We start from the raw sequence: 20,128 nt of genomic DNA, 5'->3' as shown, positions 1-20,128 counted from the left end.
ACAGGTGTGAGCCACCGTGCCCAGTCGACATCTCTTAAAAGAAGACATACAAATGGCCAACAGGTATATGAAAAATACCCAACCTCACTGATCATCAGAGAAATGAAAATCAAAACCACAATGAGATATCACATCACGCCTGCTAGCATGGCAAGGATGTAGATAATAGGGAACCCTTGTATGCTGTTGGTGGGAATGTAAATTGGCATAGTCATTATGGAAAACGATATGGAAGTTCTTCAAAACACTCAAAATAGAACTACCGAGTGATCCAGCAATCCCATATCTGGTATATATCCAAGAGAAATGAAATCACTATCTCAAAGAGACATCTGTATTCTCATGTTCATTGCAGCATTACTTACAGTAACCAAAATATGGACTTGACCAAGTGTCCATCCATGGATGAATGGATAAAGAAAACGTGGTGTGTACACATATATAAAGGCATATTATTCAGCCTTTGAAAAGAAGGAAATCCTGTCATTTGCAACAACATGGATGAAACTGGAGGGCACTGTGCTAAGTGAAATAAGCCAGGCATAGAAAGGTCAATACTGTAAGATCTCTTCTATACATGGAATCTAAAAAAGTCAAACTTATAGAAGCAGAGTAGCATAGTGGTTCCCAGGGACTGAAGGGTGGAAGAAATGGGGAGATGCTGGTCAAAGGGCAAAAACTTTTAATTACAATATACAGTGTGGTGGCTAAACTTAATATTACTGTATTGTATACTTGAAATTTGCTGAGCAATCTTAAATGCTGTCACCACACCCACACACACAGATGATAACTGTGTGAGGTGATGGATATGTTAATTAGCTTAATAATGCTAATCATTTCACAATGTATACATATATCAAAATATGACATTTTGCACCCTAACTGCATACAATTTTTATTTAGCAATTAGACCTTGATAAAGCTGGAAAAAAACTTAATCACAACTTCTTACTCAAAGCAGATGGTAGAAAGGTTGAGAACTATTAATAAGCATAAAGGAAATCTGACTACTGAAATCAAGTTTCTCTTGGGATGGCAGAAGACCTTAAAATATCATGAAGCCTTGATTTTTTTAGTTTCTAGAATACACTGTAACTTTCTTCCTGGCAAAGGGTTCTGAATGACTTTGAATGATCACGTATTTGCACAGTGGAATTCCCGTTCTCTTTATTGCCCCCACTATCTGCTTCAAAAATTTTTATTATTGCTTATTTTCTCAGATAGAAACCAGCTCCGATACATAAAACGTGCCAATGTACAATCTATTGTTGACTATTCTAAATCCTGGACTATTAAAGGAGACCATGTCCTTAAGTAGTTACTGTTAGAAATGTCTCCTTGCTTTCCTACTGCTTTTTGGATGGATTGAACAGGATAGTAACTGTTGAAAGGAGTCTGGAAGAATATTAGAACAGTTCTATTCATAAAATCTTGTTGATTTCTTGATCCAGGAATGGGCTGGAATGAGCTCATGAAATGTACTCTTATAAACCTGGGCCCAGAGACACATTCACTATGAAGCAGATGAAGTTTATGTTCTAGAGACTGCCTGCATGCATCCTTTCCTGGGTCCTAGCAAAGTGTTCGTAGTTTGCATAAGATTCTATTTTTTTTTTTTTTTTTTTAAAAAAGACAGATCTCCCTGCCTGGAGTCACCTTTTACCTTAAGATGCACACTTCAGAGGCCAGATGGGATTCCTGCACTGCTGTGGCTCATTCCATGTTCCAGGGAGGCAGACATAGCATTGAGAGGGAACCAAATGAGGTATTGCAGGTAGCTGAAGCTAACTTTTGTGTAACTCTCCTCTTTGTCCTCCTCCTCCAAGCCCCTGGAGCTGTGCTGTCCAGTACAGTTAGCCACATGTGGCTATAACCCTTAAAATATGGCTAGTCCAAATTGAAATTTCAAAGACTTACTATGAAAAAGGGAGTGTTAAATATCTTATTAATACTTTTTTTCTATTGATTACATGTTGAATTGATAATATTTTTAACATATTGGGTTAAATAATAGATCAAAATTATTTCACCTATTTCTTCTCACTTTTTTAATGTGGACACTAGAAAATTTTAAATTCTATATGTGGATGGCTTATATTTCTACTGAATTGCTCTGCCCTGGAGCATTGTTATCAAGTTGCTGGGACCCCAGTGTAGCTACCATGAGTGCTGGATACGGGAAAAGCTGACTTTGTGAGATAAACACTGAAAAGCCTTTGAGCTCTGGCTAATTCACAATATTAATATACATTAAGGACGTTCTGTCACATTTGTCTGCAGGTTCATGTTGAGCTACCGTGTGACAGTCGATGTGAAACGCATACTGAAAAGTAGATGTCAGATGCACTCCACCGAGCCTGGTCAAACAGGAAAGCTTATTTTAGAAAGGGCAGAGGGACTCTGAGTAGGTGAAGTTAGTACTGCTTGCATAAGGTCCACAGCAGGTAAGATTTTAACTTCTTCAATTTTTGAGCCCCAAATCCTGTGTGGATCTGACCTAAATGCTCTGATTTTGATTTTTTTTTTTTTTTTTTTTAAAGACGAGGTCTCACTCTGTTGCCCAGGCTGGAGTGCAGTGTGCAATCATAGCTCACTGCAGCTTCAAACTCCTGGGCTCAAGGGATCCTCCTGCCTCAGCCTCCTGAATAACTGGGACAATAGGCACGTGCTGCCATGCCTGGCTAAAGCTGTGATGTTATGATTCTCTGAAAAAAAAAACAAACAAGTCTTCTATAGTCTTCCTACTCAAAGCGTGGTCTGAAAACCAATAGCATCGGAACTACTTGGGAGCCTGTTCGAAGTGCAGAACCTCGGGCCGCAGTCCCTGCCTACCAAATCAGAATCCATGCTTTAGTAAGATCCCCAGATGATAGTTATGAGAAGTACTTTCTTTCTATGTGGTCCAGATTTTTATTGTGAAAATATAATTAACATTGGATGTAAACATCCATGATTCAAAATCCTGTCATCCAATAGTGGGTAACTAAGCAGTCCAGGTATATCCTATATTGTGATTTCCAGCAAACTAGATCTCCTTTGTATACCTGCTAGAACATTTTCTGTCCAAGGGTGTGATTGGTCCATACCTTCATTGCACTGCAGACCCTTCCAGCCTGTGGCACAGGAACACCCATAGGGGTCAGGGAGACAGAACACGTAAGACTTGCATCCATCTTGTCCACTGCACCTTTCTTTACAAGTTCTGCCAAATGTGTGCCGTTCACAAGCTTTGGGAGGAAAAGAAAAGATGGTTCCGAGTCAAATATGCAACCCTTTGAAATACATAATTCTTTGGATTCATTTCTCCTAGTCTAGTGAATATGGGAAACAGTCAAATCTCAGCTGTGGCATAGTAGGATGAACACACCCTTATGGCCCATTTTACTAATAGTGAAACTGTCCCGCAGAGAGGACATCAGGGACATCACTCACAATCATGCAGGTTTGTGCACTGCACAAACCTAGGGGGCAGCATTCGCATTGTAAACATCATAGATCTGTATATTTATTATAACTTTCCAGTGGTTGGCAATAAAGAGCCTTTAGGAAAAGGCACCTTTTTCTAATTCACACACAGGTACCATCTGACCTAACAGAGGCCATTTAGCTTCCATTCCCATCTGTGTCCAGATCTAAAATTCTAGATCCAGCAACAACGGCTTTTTAAATCCACAGCTTACTTATCAAGTCTCTTGACTTACCCTTCTCACATGTCCTTCCCATAAACCCAGGAGGGCAAATGCATTCCCCAGTATCTTCATGGCAGACACCATTGTTGACACAAACAGTACAGAGACGGTTACATTCAGGTCCCCACTTCTGAGCTTCACACCCTTTTGTTAAGGAAAACAAGGCTGTGGTGAGTACAGCACATCCACTCAACAAATCCTTACTGAGCACTTACTGTGTGTCAGTCATTTCAGTGGACAATGGTGAATGAAGATAAAATACAGGCTCTGCTCTCTAAAAGCTAATTGTCTAATATGGGAGACAGACATGTAAACAAGAAATTGTGATAGAAACAAAGACAAGGAGTACCTAACTCTGTCTGGTGGATGGAAGAGGGCATAAAGGAAGGCTTCCCAGAGGATATGGTGTGCAAGCTGAATCTGCAGGACCAACTAAGTAGCAAAGAAGATAAGGCTGGAGAGTGTGTTCCAGGCAAAGGCAAGGCATGGGAAGAGAACGTGGCCATGTCCAGGGAGCTGCAGGTATGGTTACAGGCTGGCGCTGTGGTTTTCAAAGTGTGGTTTCTGACCAGTAGCATCCCCATCATCTGGGAATCTGTTAGAAATGCAAACCCCAGACCCCACCCAACCACGACCTACTGAATGAGAAATTCTAGAAGTGGCCTAGTAATCTGTGTTCAACAGTCCCTGCAGGTGATTCTGATGTATGCTAGAGTTTGAGAACCTCTGGCCTAGAGTATGTGGAGGAGGGATAAGGCTACAAAGAGAACGAGTAGCAGGAACTAGTAGCCTCCACCTATTTTTCAGCTGGAAAACCATATAAGAAGTGAAACAAGATAGGCAAAACCTAAAGTCCAAGGATGGTAAAATCCTTGTAGATTCAGATTTCCTGGCCACTTCTAACACTTGATGATTTTTGATTGTTAATTAGGTCCTAGGATAGCTTCTAATATAAGGAAAACCCAGGGGGTTGGAATGACTCTTTGTGGTCAGGAATTTAGTTTCATTTCTCATCTGAAGGGAACTAGTGTCTTTGTCCTGTTGTTAGTCTCATGGTGGTAAGCTTGGGCCTGTGCCTACAGCTGATGGAACCTTATCATTTCTTTAGCAAGAACTCCTGGTTATCAGTATTTTCTCTACAGTAATCAAGAAGACTACCAACACACATAATTTCTTACAGTCTTCCACTTAATAGATAAAGGTACAAAATGTCTAAAAACTAATATTTATATTCCTCAATACATAAAGGGAAAGAGGTTTTGTGCAATTAGTGATTTATTGAGAGCCAGACTGCAGGTTATTTACACATGTTGAAAACCAATGGTGGCAGGCAATGTAGATGGCAATGAGCTTCCTGTGACATTAAACTGTACCCAGCCCTGTACCTACCTACAGACCTATCCCAGCGTCACTTCTCATCCCAGGAAGGAAGGAAGAATAAAGCTTTAGGGAATAATAGAGGTGATTTCTTGGGGATGGAGAGGTCAAGAAAAGAGTTTGTTGATAAGCAACAAGTATACAATTAGGCATCTATTTTCTTCAAAGGCCTTGTGATTTTGTATTTTAAGAAATGCTACTTTCGAAAATCTTGCCAGAGAGCAAATCTACAGAAAAGAAAATCCTATTGTGATTTTTAAATAAATCTTTAAGCGCTGACTGTTTCTAAGTTTCAATTCATCCTGTAGAGATGTTGATATGGTTTGCCTGTGTCCTCACCCAAATCTCATCTCCAATTGTAATCCCCACATGTTGAGGGAGGGACCTATTGGGAGGTGATTGGATCATGGGGGTGATTTCCCCCATGCTGTTCTCCTGTGAGAGAGTTCTCATGAGAGCTAATGGTTATTTTATTTTATTTTATTTTATTTTATTTGAAAGACAGTCTGGCTCTGTTGCCCAGGCTGGAGTGCAGTGGCAAGATCTCGGCTCTCTGCAACCTCTACCTCCCAGGTTCAAGCTATTCTCCTGTCTCAGCCTCCCAAGTAGCTGGGATTACAAATGTCCACCACCACGCCCAGTTAATTTTTTTTTGTATTTTTAGTAGAGACCAGGTTTCACCATGTTGGCCAGGCTGGTTTTGAACTCCTGACCTAAGTGATCCACCCACCTCAGCCTCCGAAAGTGCTAGGATTACAGGCATGAACTACCATGCCCTGCCGAGCTACTGGTTTTAAAGTGTGGCATTTCCCCACTTTGCATGCACATGCTCGCTCTCTCTCCTGCCGCCTTATGAAGAAGGTGCTTGCTTCCCCTTTGTCGTCTGCCATGACTGTAAATTTTCTGAGGCCTCCCCAGCCATGCAGAACTGAGTCAATTAAACCTCTTTTCTTCATAAATTACCCAGTCTTAGGTAGTTCTTTATAGCGGTGTGAAAACTGACTAATACAGATACCCTACAGTTAAGAGAAGTGGACACATGCCTTCAACTTTATCTCATTTCTTCATAAACATCAAAGAACTCATACAGGGGAGAAATATTCTTAAATGGGATGATTGTGATCCAACTTAAACTTTCTTAGAATGATTTTAGATATTAGCTGTGCTTGTCGAATGGTTTCATTAAAATACTCCTAACCACAAAGGAGAATGAACACATACTCCTAGCAAACTGAAAAGAGACAGCTTGGATATCAAAATGTGTTAGAAATCTTTTGCTTTATCTTTAAAGCTCAGGTGAATTTCATACTCTAGTTTATAGGTTTGTTTTAGTATTAAAGTTTTTTTAAAGCTTTAAGCCTTTTACCACTGTGTTATTGTGATATAATATATGTTACATATATAGTCTCTTATATTTTATATATACATACACACACATACACACATATATATGTATGTATGTGTGTATATATACATATGCACACACACACACACACACACACACGTATAATATATATGTAGTCTCTTCCCTGGTTCCTGGCACAGAGTTCCTAAAACCCCTGGAATCTCTGGAGTGGTAAGAGTGCCTTTTGTATGCTAATGAGAGGACTGGTGGCTGGTGGTCCCTAGATAGCTTCGGATGAGGGCTAGTCACCAGAAATACCAAGGCATGATTAGAGAGTTGTGATATTCAGCCTCACCCCCGAATCTCTAGGGAGGGGCTAAAGGCTGCATATTGAATTGATCAATGGCCAATGATTTAGTCAATTATGCCTACCTAATGAATCCGCCATAAAAACCCAAAAGGGCAGGGTTCAGAGAGCTTCCAGATCACTGAACACACGGAGGTTCCTGGAGGGTGAGGTACCTAGAGAGCACACGGACGCTCTGCACCCCCCCCCCATGCCTTGCCCTGTGCATCTCTTCCACCTGGCTGTTCGTCTTATCCTTTGTAATATTCTCTATAATAAGATGGTAAATGTGTTTCCCTGAGTTCTGTGGGCCCTCCTAGCAAATTAACCCAACCCAAGGGGGAGTCTCACCTCCAGTTTATGATATACGGTCAGTCAGAGACATAGGTCACAACCTGGGGCCTGCAACTGGCATCTAAAGTAGGGGCAGTTTTATAGGACTGGACACTTAACTAGTAGGGTCTGATGCTATTTCCAGGTAGAGTCAGAATTAAGTCAAACTGCAGGATACCCAGTTGATGTCTGCTAGAGAATTGGATAGGGTGTAAGGAAAACTCCCTACGCATTGGTGTCAGAAGCGTTGTGTTCAGTGAGAGCAGAGATTAGGAAAAACGCTTTGATTTTCCTCTCTCAAACAAATATATATCAACATGTATAGACAGTTTGACCTTCCTAGAAGACATACCCCATTTACCCTCTGAGTACACCTAGTACATGGTGTTATATCAGACTCCAGAGAAACTATCGAAATGAAATAAAGGCAAATTGCTTCCTTGCCATTCAGTCTCTCCTGAGTAGTGGAATAAAAGGGGATGTCACTTGCTTCTCCCAAGGCCACAGAAACTTCATGTAAAGGTAGCTGTGAGGCAAGCTATTAGAAGCTGAATATTGCAGTTTTGCTATCATCATAAATTATATGTTTTAAAGATTCATCTTACAAAAAGGCTGCTCTGACATTTAATAGAAGTCAAGCACAGTAGTCATCTAGGAGGAAACAGGTCCTGGGTACATGGAAAGATGCCTCTCGACTCAAGCCCAAATAGTCCTGCCTATAAAACACCTTGCTATATTTTATGTCCACAGAGGTGGCTAAGCATGGAGCATAAACTAGATGAATCACACTTCTCATACTTCTACTGTCAGTTTTCAATATTTATTTAGGTAATTATTATACATGTGCCTACTCTGATTGGGAATGACACAAAGGACAGGGATTTATCTTATGATCCTGTATTCTCAACACCAACACAATTCTTGGCACAGATTTAAGATCAACATATTTTGGTAAACGAATGGGGGAACATAATGCAAAGCAAATGAATTGGAGATGCCAATCATTAGAGGAATGACAGAGAAGCCCAGGCATTTAGACCTGAAGACTTCAATATTTAATATTATGAAAACCTGATACAGCTGGGGAGAATTCAGGGCAAATCATTTTGTTTCTATTCGTCAAGTTCCTGTAAAAATTACAGGAAAATGTAATGGTGATATTTATGCCCCACTTCAATAGTTATAATGGAGAAAAAAAGTGTTTACTAGTTCTAACTCTTACATTTTTCAAAACTGAAAATAAAAATCACACTTAAGAGTTACATGACCGGCTGGGCGCGGTGGCTCACGCTTGTAATCCCAGCACTTTGGGAGGCCGAGGTGGGTGGATCACGAGGTCAGGAGATCGAGACCACGGTGAAACCCCGTCTCTATTAAAAATACAAAAAAATTAGCCGGGCGTGGTGGCGGGCGCCTGTAGTCCCAGCTACTCAGGAGGTTGAGGCAGGAGAATGGCGTGAACCCGGGTGGCGGAGCTCGCAGTGAGCCGATACCGCGCCACTGTACTCCAGCCTGGGCGACAGAGCGAGACTCTGTCTCAAAAAAAAAAAAAAGTTACATGACCTAGGAAGTGTGGGGTTTACAGGAGGCAATGTTTAAGTAGACTTTAGTCTAATCCAAGAGGTCCAACTCATCCCCCTAGAGCAGACACTTTTCAGTGAGACTGCTTTCCTCATTGTGATCTCCCTTTTTATATGGATGATTATGCTGTACAAATGTGAGCTTCTAGTGCCTGTAACTTGTAGTACGTGGATCCACCCTTGTCTTTAGCTCACTGGTCTAGGCTGATAGACATCTAATATATGTTAGGCCAATCTCATTATTCTTCCTGGAAGTTCAAAATTTGGAAGTGAAAGAAACATTGCTGAAGCTGAGTCATGGTAAAAGCAGCATCTCTGAGAGAAAGCCCTCTCCCCTACCACCCACACCAACCACAACTGAGCCTCAGCTCTTCCTTGAAGCTTATCTTTACTGGAACTTGCTTTATAGTGTTTTTGTTTTGTTTTGTTTTGTTTTGTTTTGTTTTCTTTTTTGAGACAGGGTCTTGCTCTTTCATCCAGCCTGGCCCACTGCAGCCTCGACCTCCCGAGTTTGAACTATCCTCCTACCTCAACCTGCCAAATAGCTGGAACTACAGGCATACATCACCATGCCTGGCTAATTTTTGTATTTTTTGTAGAGATGGGGTTTTGCCATGTTGCCCAGGCTGGTCTCAAACTCTTGAGCTCAAAGGGCCTCTCAAAGTGCTGAGATTACAGGCATGAGCCACGATACCCGGCCACTTTTCAGCTTTCCCATCAATATATTAAGAGTCCTTAGTGTCCTCCTCTTGTATGGTTTGGCTGTGTCCCTACTCAAATCTCATCTTGAATTGTAGTTCCTATAATCCCCATGTGTTGTGGGAGGAACCCAGTAGGAGGTAATTTAATCATGGGGGCAGTTGCCCTCATGCTGTTCCCATGATAGTGAGTGAGTTCTCATGAGATATGATGGTTTTATATGATGCTTCCCCCTCTCCTTCACTCTCATTCTTCTCTCTCCTGCCACCATGTGAAGAAGGATGTGTTTGCTTCCTCTTTTGCCATGATTGTAAGTTTCCTGATGCCTCCCCAGCCATATTGAACTGTGAGTCAATTAAACCTCTTCCCTTAATAAATTACCCAGTCTCAGGTATGTCTTAATAAAGAGCATGTGAAATTAGAAATGATTTGCCCTGAATTTTCCCCAGCTATGTCAAATATTTGTAATATTAAATATTTTAAGTCTTCAGGTCTAAATACCTGGGTTCCTCTGTCATTCCTTTGATGATTGCTATCTCTTATTCATTTGCTTTGCAGCATAAGAACAGACTAATACCACCTCGAACCAATCCCTGGTTTTTGCTTAAGAAGCCATAGTTCGTTTCTATTACCTGCAACTAAAAATCCTAACAACCTGACAACTACACCATCACAAATGGTGGCCTCTCCATCACTTACTCCGGACTATCAGCCTGGTGAAGGCCGAGGTGAAGAGGTTTCCTCCTATATACCTGGCCGAGTACACTCCAGCATCCTGGGGCTGAGCATGAGGCAGGTGTACTTCTAGAATATCAGGTACTTCATGCCGAGGCACTGAATGGATGAAGGAACCTAGTAAGAGGGAAGAGTGAAGAACAATAGGTCACACTGAAACATTCCTGTTTCCTTGTCTGGTTTCTTCACTTAATCAGCTTTCCCTGACGTGGTAAAGAAAAGGTGCTCTCACATATTGGATGTGGGAGAAGAATGAAAAGGCTGAACTATTCAGTACTCTCCCAATAGTCAAGAAAGTCATAGTGATAAAACAGATAGGTTAGTCTGTGGGATCTACCACCAAACACATAAAGGTGGGAGTAGTCTAAGTTCTTACATTCTACAGGGAGAGGTGAACATAGTTGGCAGGCAAAGTTAGGTGAAAAATGAGAGGTAACCCTGTCAACTAACCAATTAACCAGGAGATATATATAATTGCTACTCCAGTCTGGAAGTCCTATCCACTCACTCACTTCAGAATGATCCCCATCAATATTCCAGCTGGATCAGGCAACTGACACCGGGTGGTACCAAACCATAGCTAGGTTCTAGACACATTTGGATTACACAGTTGGACTGCCAGAACTGCTAACAATTGGCTTCCCACGTTTACTGTGGTAATTTCCTAAACCTTGCAATCAACAATGTCAGAATCAAAGAAACACATTTTATATGGCTGAAGCTGGGATCTCACATTATGATGGGGTTTTATTGTATATACATATACCATGTACATTCATATATATGAATTCCACTTTAATATTCTTAAGTAACCAAATATGTCACCTAAGAGGGCTTCTATCATACACAGAATTTGAAAGCTTGCATCATAGCTGCTTTACTTCAAACATCTGCCCACAAGACCACAATAGGAAAATGATCCAATATGTTGTATGTTATCTGATATCTCACATCATAATGGGGAAAGCAATGAAACACATACTCACCATTTTTGTAAATCACTGCATCTTCTTCTTTAATCAATACCTTTTTGAAAGATATATTCACATTATCTCCCTTGTCCACAGTCATAGTTAAAGTAGCTGGTAGGAAGGAAGCTTTTAAAAGAGAGAAAACAAATACCAAAAATGGGGTCACACATTTTCTCCAGGAGCAATTGAACTTTGAGACTCAGAAAATGAGGGCTGGCACTTGCTAGGTGTCAGATGGTTTTTGTAAAGTGAAAAACAGTGGTGGCTAATTTACACTCTGTAAGAGTGTAAATATATACAAACAATATGCCTATACACAATTTTTCTATTCAGCGGTTGGGGAGGTGAGGATTTTGTGTTGATTAGTTCAGAGTGAATATCCCTTATCTGAAATACTTAGGGCCAGAAGTGTTTCAGATTTTATTTTTCCATTTTGAAATATTTGCATTATGCCAGCTAAGGATCCCAAATCTGAAATCCAGAATGCTCCAATGAACATTTCCTTTAAGCATCAAATTGGCACTCAAATATTTTTGGATCTTGAGGCATTTCAGATTTCAGATTTTTGGATTTGGAATACTCAACCTGTACCTATTATCAAACTAAGTCCTGATACTAACAACAAACTACATTAACTGTGAATCTGCCATCCTTTTCCAATCCCAACCAAGTTTTCTCAAAGTGGAAAAAATTATGAATGAAATCTGAGTTTCCCCAAAGTGAAAGAGAAAAAAACATTTGCCAAATGGCTTTTCCCCTGATCCTTTTGTGTTGTTGTTGTTCCAAATAATTCTAATTCTAATTCTAATTTCCATGCATTTCTCAAATAAAATGAGCAAAATGCTGGACTTACTACTCATGGTGTAAATATTGGAAGATTGAAGAATAAAGACAAGGATAGAATCTAATTATCTTGCCTTCTACCTTTTAATTATATATGTATGACCTGACATAGTTATGGAACTGGACAGTACTGAGATGTAACTGGGAAAATTATTTTATATTTGACTTATAAAATCATAAGCCAAAGCTGGGCATGGTTGCTCATGCCTGTAATCCCAACCCTTTGGGATGCCAACATAGATCACCTGAGGTCAGGAGTTCGAGAACAGCCTGGCCAACATGGCAAAATCCCGTCTCTACTAAAAATACAAAAATGAGCCAGGCGTGGTGGGACGCGCCTGTAATTCCAGCTACTCGGGAGGTTGAGGCAGGAGAATTGCTTGAATCCGGGAGGTGGAGGTTGCAGTGAGACAAGATCGCGCCACTGTATTCCAGCATGGGCAACAGAGCAAGACTCAGTCTCAAAAAAAAAAAAAAATCACAAGCCAATTGATTGCAAATTCCTATCACTGTGTCAAGCTTGCCATGCAACATTGAATCCCTTGACTTATTGGACAAGATGTGTGAATAAAATCTTCTAACTTTCTTCCAACAACAAGAGTTTCTGAATGCCTTTAACTTGTATCATAATCTGCAGAAAGCCAAACTCTGTGAGATAAGGAGGTATTAGCTTTAGGCTTTAAGTTAAGCCAATGTTAACAATATAAGGCTCACCACTAAAAGAAGAGAAACAGTCTATCTAACTTTCCTTAATAGGAGGGCAAGAGAGAAGAGAAGGAAACAAAAGACATAAAATGAGAACCAAAGGACCAGAGAAAATCATGGTGTGGAAAAGATGGAATAAGGTGGCAGAAGTTATGCCAAATATGTATTAAAAAACAGGAGCTCATATCAAATTCAGATCAGAAAATCTTAGATTCTAGAATCTTAATTCTAAAACACACACACACACACAAAACTGTGTGCTCTTTTCATGAAGTATACATTCAACATAATGGCACATAAGATTGCAAATAAAGGGATGTAAAAATATATAGCACACTAACACTAAATAAAACTAGTATTGCAACATTTATACAGAAAAAAATTATTATAAAGCTAAAAAACTGTTAGGGATAAAGATGGTCATTATGTAATGATAAAACAGAACCATCTACTGATAAAACCCTGTTAGATTTTATTCACATGTCTTGTTCAGGAAGATATTGTAATCCTGAAATTATATATGCATCTAACAACAGAATTTCAAAGTTCATGAAACAAAAAGTGTCAGAATTAAAGAAACTGACAAATCTATAAGCACAGTGGAAACTTTCAGAAATTAATTAAAAAGACTGAAAATTACTAAGAAAATATTTAGAAGATTTTAATAATGCTATTAGAGATCTGTTGAATATTCATTAACCCCTTGCTCAGTTATTGAAATACACATTATTTACCAGAACATTACCTATTTATCCACAAAGCACATCTCTGTTGATAACAAATTCTCTGACCAGAATGCACCTAAATTAGAAATTAATAGCAAAACATCCTGCCCCCCAAAGCAAGAATTCCTATAAAGATTCAGACCAGGACCAAGCCTTGGGATTGTACGGATCCTGCTGAGGACCTTGTGATGAACCAGCTGGTCGCTGTGCCCTCATTCTCATCTCATCCATGGCTTTCAGATGGTGGTTTGAGAAAGACTAATCAAGTGTTTTGTGCACCACTGGCTGAGACAGCTACCCTGTGAGAGCAAAAGATGCCTCCAAACCATGCTCAGAAGGACCTGGGCTTTAGGTTTGTCTGCTTGCTTTCACTGGCTGTGGGCTGTGCCTGCTGACCCTAGTATGGGTGCCTTGCACAGACTCCCCTGGTGGTCAGGTATGTAAATGCCTCTGGTACAGATGATGACCTGGGGCAAACCCAGAGAGAGCACGGGGTAGATCATTCCAGCAGTGTGAGCGCTGGAATCAGACACATTCCTGGGCTTGGATCCACCCTCTGCCACCCTTTTTGAAAGAGTTGCTTCACCTCTGCAAATCTCAGTTTTCTCATGTGTAACTGAAAAGTAATAATACCTACCTTCAAAGGTTGTTAGTAATATTAAGTGATGTAGGCTAAGCCCTGAGGTGCTTAGAGGAGGTCAGTATCCTTCTAATATAAACAGCAACACTGCTGTGCTGACATTTCTGATATGAACCTGAGGGACACTTTTCTCCAGAGCACTAAAATGAACCAGCCATAAAGGAGGAGCAGACAGGGAACTGGATGGTGAGCGGGGCTGGCTTTGCGGGGCTTCTGCTCACATTGCCAAGTGCTTCATTTAGCCCTCCAAATGCATGCAGCTCTTGCTCTCCGTGGCATGCTCCTGGACTCCTATGAGAATTTTTTTCTGGCCATTTCATGCTGTTGTTCCTGTCTATGTGGTTTGTTTATATTTTCTGCTCCTTTGTGTGAGAATTATTTAGCTGACCGTGGGACTTCTCACTCAGTATTGTGTTCTGAAAGGAACCAAGGTTCCCCAGTAGGCTCAACTCCAAGTAGCTTTCCCCCCACTACTCTGCGACTCTTTATTATTTAGGACTGTGCTTTTTAAGCTCCTGTTTTCTTAGGGGCATTTTCACACCAGAGTTTCACTGCTGTCCACAGTTTCCCTCTGCATGAATGTCTCCAGGCTGGCTGTTCTCTGCTGAGTACTAACGAAGGAAACCCAACATTCATGTTCTACTTTGGGCTTTCTGATGACACAGGAGCCTGGCTTGTATTCAGTACACATATATTGATGTCATGTGACTTGACTAGACCATAAAAACAATAAGCACATTTTAATAGCGCCTACTATGGACCAAGCACTGTTATAAGCACTTTATACAAATTTAATTGTCAGCCTGGGGGCGGAGGCTCACGCTTCTAATCCCAAAATTTTGGGAGGCCAAGGTGGGAGGATATCTTAAGGCCAGGAGTTTGAGACCAGCCTAGGCAACACAGTGAGACCTCTTCTCTACAAAAAAATGTTTAAAAATTAGCCAGGTATGGTGGCACCTGCCTGTAGTCCCAGCTGTTCAGGAGGATCACTTGCGCTTAAGAAATCAAGACTGTAGGCCGGGCATGGTGGCTCAAGCCTATAATTCCAGCACTTTGTGAGGCCGAGGTGGGCAGGTTACGAGGTCAGGAGATCAAGACCATCCTGACTAACACAGTGAAACACCATCTCTACTAAAAATACAAAAAATTAGTCAGGCGTGGTGGCGGGTGCCTGTAAGTCCCAGCTACTCAGGAGGCTTAGGCAGAAGAATGTCGTGAACCCAGGAGGCAGAGCTTGCAGTGAGCCGAGATCGTGTCACTGCACTCCAGCCTGGGCGACAGAGTGAGACTCTGTCAAAAAAAAAAAAAAAAAGAGAGAGAAATCAAGACTGTAATGAGCTACTGCACCCCAGCCTGGGCAACAGAGGGAGACTCCAACTAAAAAAAAAATTACTTTTTATGATATCCCTATGAGATAGATGCTACAATTATCCTAATTTTACAGATGAGGAAATTAAGGTACAGAGAATCTAGGTAACCTGTCCAAGATCACATAGCATATACATGGGAGAGCCACGATTTGAACCAAGGAATCTGGCTCCGCATACTTTCATAGATTATGTAATGTTAGCACTCAAAAGGCTTTTAGGTGCAACCACCTCATTCTATAAATGATATTGCCAAGGCCTAGGTTAGAAGATAACTTGCTTAAGATCATTTGGATGGGCTAATTCATGGGCAGAGCTTAACTAAAAATATAATTCCTTATTCCATAAGGGCTGGAGAAGAAAGTAGGTGGTAGTAAAAGTTATATACAAGTGAAAACACAGATGAAAAACAAGTGAGCTCAATTTCAGTCATCTCCTTTCAGTTTACTTGTTGTATAAGTACCACAGGAAATAATGTAGTTTTATATCTGTGATTATTTTGTGCAATTTCACCACAATCCTGTGAAGACAGTATAGCTACAGTTTATCCATATGGGAGATGCAGTTGAGAAAGTCTAAGTCCCTTACCCAAGGCCTGTCAACAGTGAATAAACGTGGAAGTTGAGACACAAACTCAAGACCTCCACCCCTAGTTCTCCAGACTTATCTTCTCCAGGTCCACATCCTTAGCTCTCAATTCCAGCCACTTTGAACTGTATTCAATTCCTTAGCCAGACCTCATCACTCACATCCAAGTCATGAGTTTTCTTTCTTCTTTTCTCATCCTTTTCTCCTAAGCCTCGTCAGTTCCTACTCATTCATCAGTTTCCATTTAGGTATCTCCAGAGACCTCACACAACACCTGGAACACAGGTTAGACGCTCTCATAGCTACTCCCTAAATACCCCTGCATTTTTTCATTATAGCCCCACTCATGGTATATAACCCCTACTAGATTGAGTGTTCCAGGAGGGCAAGATCACATCTGGTTTGAAAGGTAGCACAGGGTGATGGTTAGAGCCAGGCTTCTAGAATCGGGCCTGACTTCACCTTCCCAGATCCAACACTCCATAACTAGTGAATGCACGTAAGTTACAATAGCTAAGTCTCATCTATTAGTGGGGTCTTAAAAGTCCTCATCTGATATATATTTGATAAAGACTAAGTTAGTAATACATATAAAGTTGCTAGGGGAATGTCAGGCATACAAAGGAAAATGTGTGGCACAAATAGAGGCTCAAGAATAATTGTAGTGGCCAGGCACGGTGGCTTACGCCTGTAATCCAAGCACTTTAGGAGGCCGAGGCAGGTGGATCACGATGTCAGGAGATGGAGACCACCCTGGACAACATGGTGAAATCCTGTCTCTATTAAAAATACAAAAACAAGCTGGGCATGGTGGTGCACGCCTGTAGTCCCAGCTACTCGGGAGGCTGAGGCAGGAGAATCGCTTGAACCCAGGAGGCAGAGGTTGCAGTGAGCTGATATCGTGCCACTGCACTCCAGCTTGGGTGACAGAGCAAGACTCTGTCTAAAAAAAAAAAAAAAAAAAAAAAAAGAAGAATTGTGGAATGAAAGTATAAATGAACTAAACTGTTTCAGATTTTCCCATTTTCTTGATGCTTTTAACATATTCCTTTGTGTTATTTAGCTGCAAATGGCTCTCCTCGATCAACTGCATAAATCATGTTTGGGAAGTTTGATATTCTTAATATAAAGCTATTTCTCAAATGAAAGTAGGAATAAAATAACCCTCTGTTTCTTCTAATGGATCAGTTTGAAACAGGTCTTTGGATCTGAAAATGTTTCAAACTTTATATATAATTTCCTACCCCCAAATGAAATCACCAATGAGGTTTGAGTCAAACTGCTGTTGACTATTTTGGGTGATGCCATTGATAAAAACCAGTTTGGCTGTTTGGGGTGTGTGAGCCAATTTAAGCTGTGTTTTGGCACATCTCAAATGGATTTTCCACTTCCTCCACAGATGTACGAGTCAGCAGCAAGCAGGAATATATTGATGTTTATTTTATCCTGCTGTGTCCCTAGGCAGGCATTTCTGAGTTTCCATGATGTTTTAATAACGAATTAACAGTGACATGAAAACATAGTTTTGGAGGCTTTTCCTGATTCACCATAAAGGATTTCACTTTCCTCAAACCAGATTTCCCTCACTGGATGGTCAGCAAGAAAAACAGAACCCGTTCACCAGCCTGAGATGCTGTTATTGTTAAAATGCAGGAGAGAACATACCTATTTTTCCATTTTGTGTAAAACTCCATAATATGTTAATGCATAGTAAAAACTTCTACAATTGAGTAGGAAAATTGTCTCACCAATTTATTACTCAAAGAAATGACAGTAATCACAGTTGTTAAACATTTACTGTGAAGCAGATAATGTAATTGGTAAAAGTTAAGTGCCTTATTTAATTTTCAAATATGTGTGATAAAATCTCTATCCCTATTTTTTTTCACATGAGGAAAAATTATGACTTCCATTAAGTAACTTGTCCTGAGCCACACCACTCAGCTGCAGAGGTAGACTTGAACCCATATCCGTCTGACTTCCACTCTCATACCTCTACTCTGTGCCCTGCGTTGCTTTTTAGGGCTTCAGGTGGAATCGTTGTACTTTATAAAACAAGAGCTCAGAATCAGGGAGAGTTGTTAACATTAAGTGAGAATGTTATCGAAAGGTGGTGCAGTGGTAATAAATACTGGCTCTGAAGTCAGATCACTTGGCATCAAATGCTATTCCCACCATTTATAAGCTGCTATTATTCTTATTACTATGTACCTTGTTCTGCAGCAATGTATTGCTTTACCTAAGCTTTTAAGGACACATTCACTGTGCAAATCAATGCTTCTTGTCTATTCCAACTTATTTAAAACAAAACAATTTTGTAGGTATTATTATACCCATTTCACAGATGATGAATAATTGAGACCAATAGAAGTTAAATAACATGCCAAAGGCCACACGGCTGGTGAGTGATGGAGAAAGAATTAAAACTCAGGTGAGTATAACTCTAAAAGCCATCTTCTCATTAGTGTTTCTCACTATCCAGGTCTGCCTTTGCCTTATTTAACTGAAATTAAGCCATTCTTTACCTGTGGTTACCTAGACTCTCAGTTTGGGGGGATCATTACAGTGGGTTTTTAACTCGCAACGTTCTGGTCCAGTTTGCTTTACATGTTCTTATTTATACATTGTCAAGGATGACCTCTGGACAGTGCAGTGAGGACACAGTGGCACTTCACATTTTGTTCCCATGAAATGACTGGGGCATAATCTCAGATCATCTTCCTTTAGAATGTGGAAACATCAGCAGAAGAACATTAGTCTTTATTCAAGTCAAATCCAAAATGACACATGTGAAGAATAATAGAGCTGACTTTCAGCCATGATAGCTTTGGCACACCTCACATCCCTTTGTTCAACCTCTCTTCCCTCAGCGGAGAGCTGCATTCCTGGGAATTTCTGTTGCACACTTTTCCCACTTGCCCTGCTGTCATTTAAAGGTGAACATTCTAGTTTTGCTAAGAAAACCCTTTCCTTCATTTGTAATGAATAGCAATTTTATTACTTTTGACCTTAAAATGAGTTTCCTGCCTTCAAATCTTTTCATTACTACCATTAGCAAATTCAAAGAAATATTTTCAGGTGGACCCTAATGAAAGGCTAACTCTAAACCCCTGCTACTCAAAGTGTGGTCCACGGTGGAGCAGATTCTCATCACCTGGGACATGCAGAAATGCAGAATCCCAGGACTCTCCCAAACAACCTATTAAATCAGAGTCTGCATGTTTACAAGACCCACAGGTGATCTGTAAGCATGTTCAACTTTAAAAAGCATTGATCCAAAAAAAAATACAGACTACAGGTGGTTACATTATAAAAGAAACAGTCAATCAGCAATGTGCAGAGGTGTGTTACTTAACTGGATCAGCTTTCTAAAAGTAAGGCCTGGTGCAGTGGCTCACACCTGTAATCCCAGCACTTTGAGAGGCCAAGGTGGGAGGATAGCTTGAAGCTGGTAGTTCAAGACCAGCCTGGGCAGCAAAGAGGACCCTATAGCTACAAAATTTTTTTTTAATTAGCCAGGCATGGTGGTGCATGACTGTAGTCCCGGCTACTTAGGAGGCTGAGGTGGGAGGATAGCATGAGCCTAGGAGGTCAAGGCTGCAGTAAAGTATGACTGTGCCACTGCCCTCCAGCCCGGACAACAGCAAGACCCTGTCTTAAAACAAACAAACAAACAAACAAAAACCCTAAACAGCTCATAATGTGATTATTTGATGTAATGACAAGTCCTCGGTCCACAGCTCCTGTGGTTGTGATGATATTAATTTGGAAAAGACTCCTTCATTTTAGGAATCAGCAGCCCAGACAAAGTGGCTGATAGGGGAGAGGCTAGATCATTCCAGGCAGAACAAAGGGAGGTCACCTCAGCTGGCATTCTGTACCTTCCTCCCAGCAGACAGCATCAAGAGCACCAGAAGTCTACCTGCCCGTCCAGGCCTGGGACCTTAGAATACAATTAATTGTATTAAATAATGTTTGCAACACCCTCTCCTTCAACTGCCATCACATAGGTGGACTGGTCTAAAGATTTAGCTTAAGGCCCAGTTTTATTTTGAGAGAAAGACATCATCACATCATTGCCTTGTGGGGTAGTAGAAAGCCTTAATAATCCTCCCTTAGAGGAGGCTTTCAAAATCCTCCTGCAAAATTCTGGTGTTTTCTGAGCTAGACCTGGGTACTCGA

General features: G+C 40.7%; 1 protein-coding gene and 1 long non-coding RNA gene across 3 annotated transcripts in view; one reads left to right on the top strand and one right to left on the bottom strand.

The window, feature by feature from the left end:
* TEK (TEK receptor tyrosine kinase) overlaps positions 1–20,128 on the bottom strand; it is a 122,601-nt gene that overhangs the window by 50,624 nt on the left and 51,849 nt on the right. For both annotated transcript variants that reach the window (XM_003911626.5, XM_009188658.4), the window contains exons 3-6: positions 11,094–11,204; positions 10,072–10,224; positions 3,705–3,836; positions 3,090–3,230 (exon numbers count right to left, since the gene is read on the bottom strand). In XM_003911626.5, the coding sequence (XP_003911675.1) occupies positions 3,090–3,230; positions 3,705–3,836; positions 10,072–10,224; positions 11,094–11,204 (537 nt within the window). The remainder of the gene's footprint in view (positions 1–3,089; positions 3,231–3,704; positions 3,837–10,071; positions 10,225–11,093; positions 11,205–20,128) is intronic.
* Positions 853–19,400, top strand: LOC116270027. Its single transcript, XR_004177901.1, has 3 exons — positions 853–1,777; positions 2,284–2,447; positions 18,268–19,400. It is a non-coding gene; the product is annotated as an uncharacterized LOC116270027 (long non-coding RNA).

The sequence above is a fragment of the Papio anubis genome, chromosome 13, assembly GCF_008728515.1.
Source record: "Papio anubis isolate 15944 chromosome 13, Panubis1.0, whole genome shotgun sequence".
Classification (NCBI taxonomy): domain Eukaryota; kingdom Metazoa; phylum Chordata; class Mammalia; order Primates; family Cercopithecidae; genus Papio; species Papio anubis.
The sequence above is the reverse complement of the archived record's forward strand: the minus strand, read 5'-3'. Positions and strand labels throughout refer to the sequence as shown.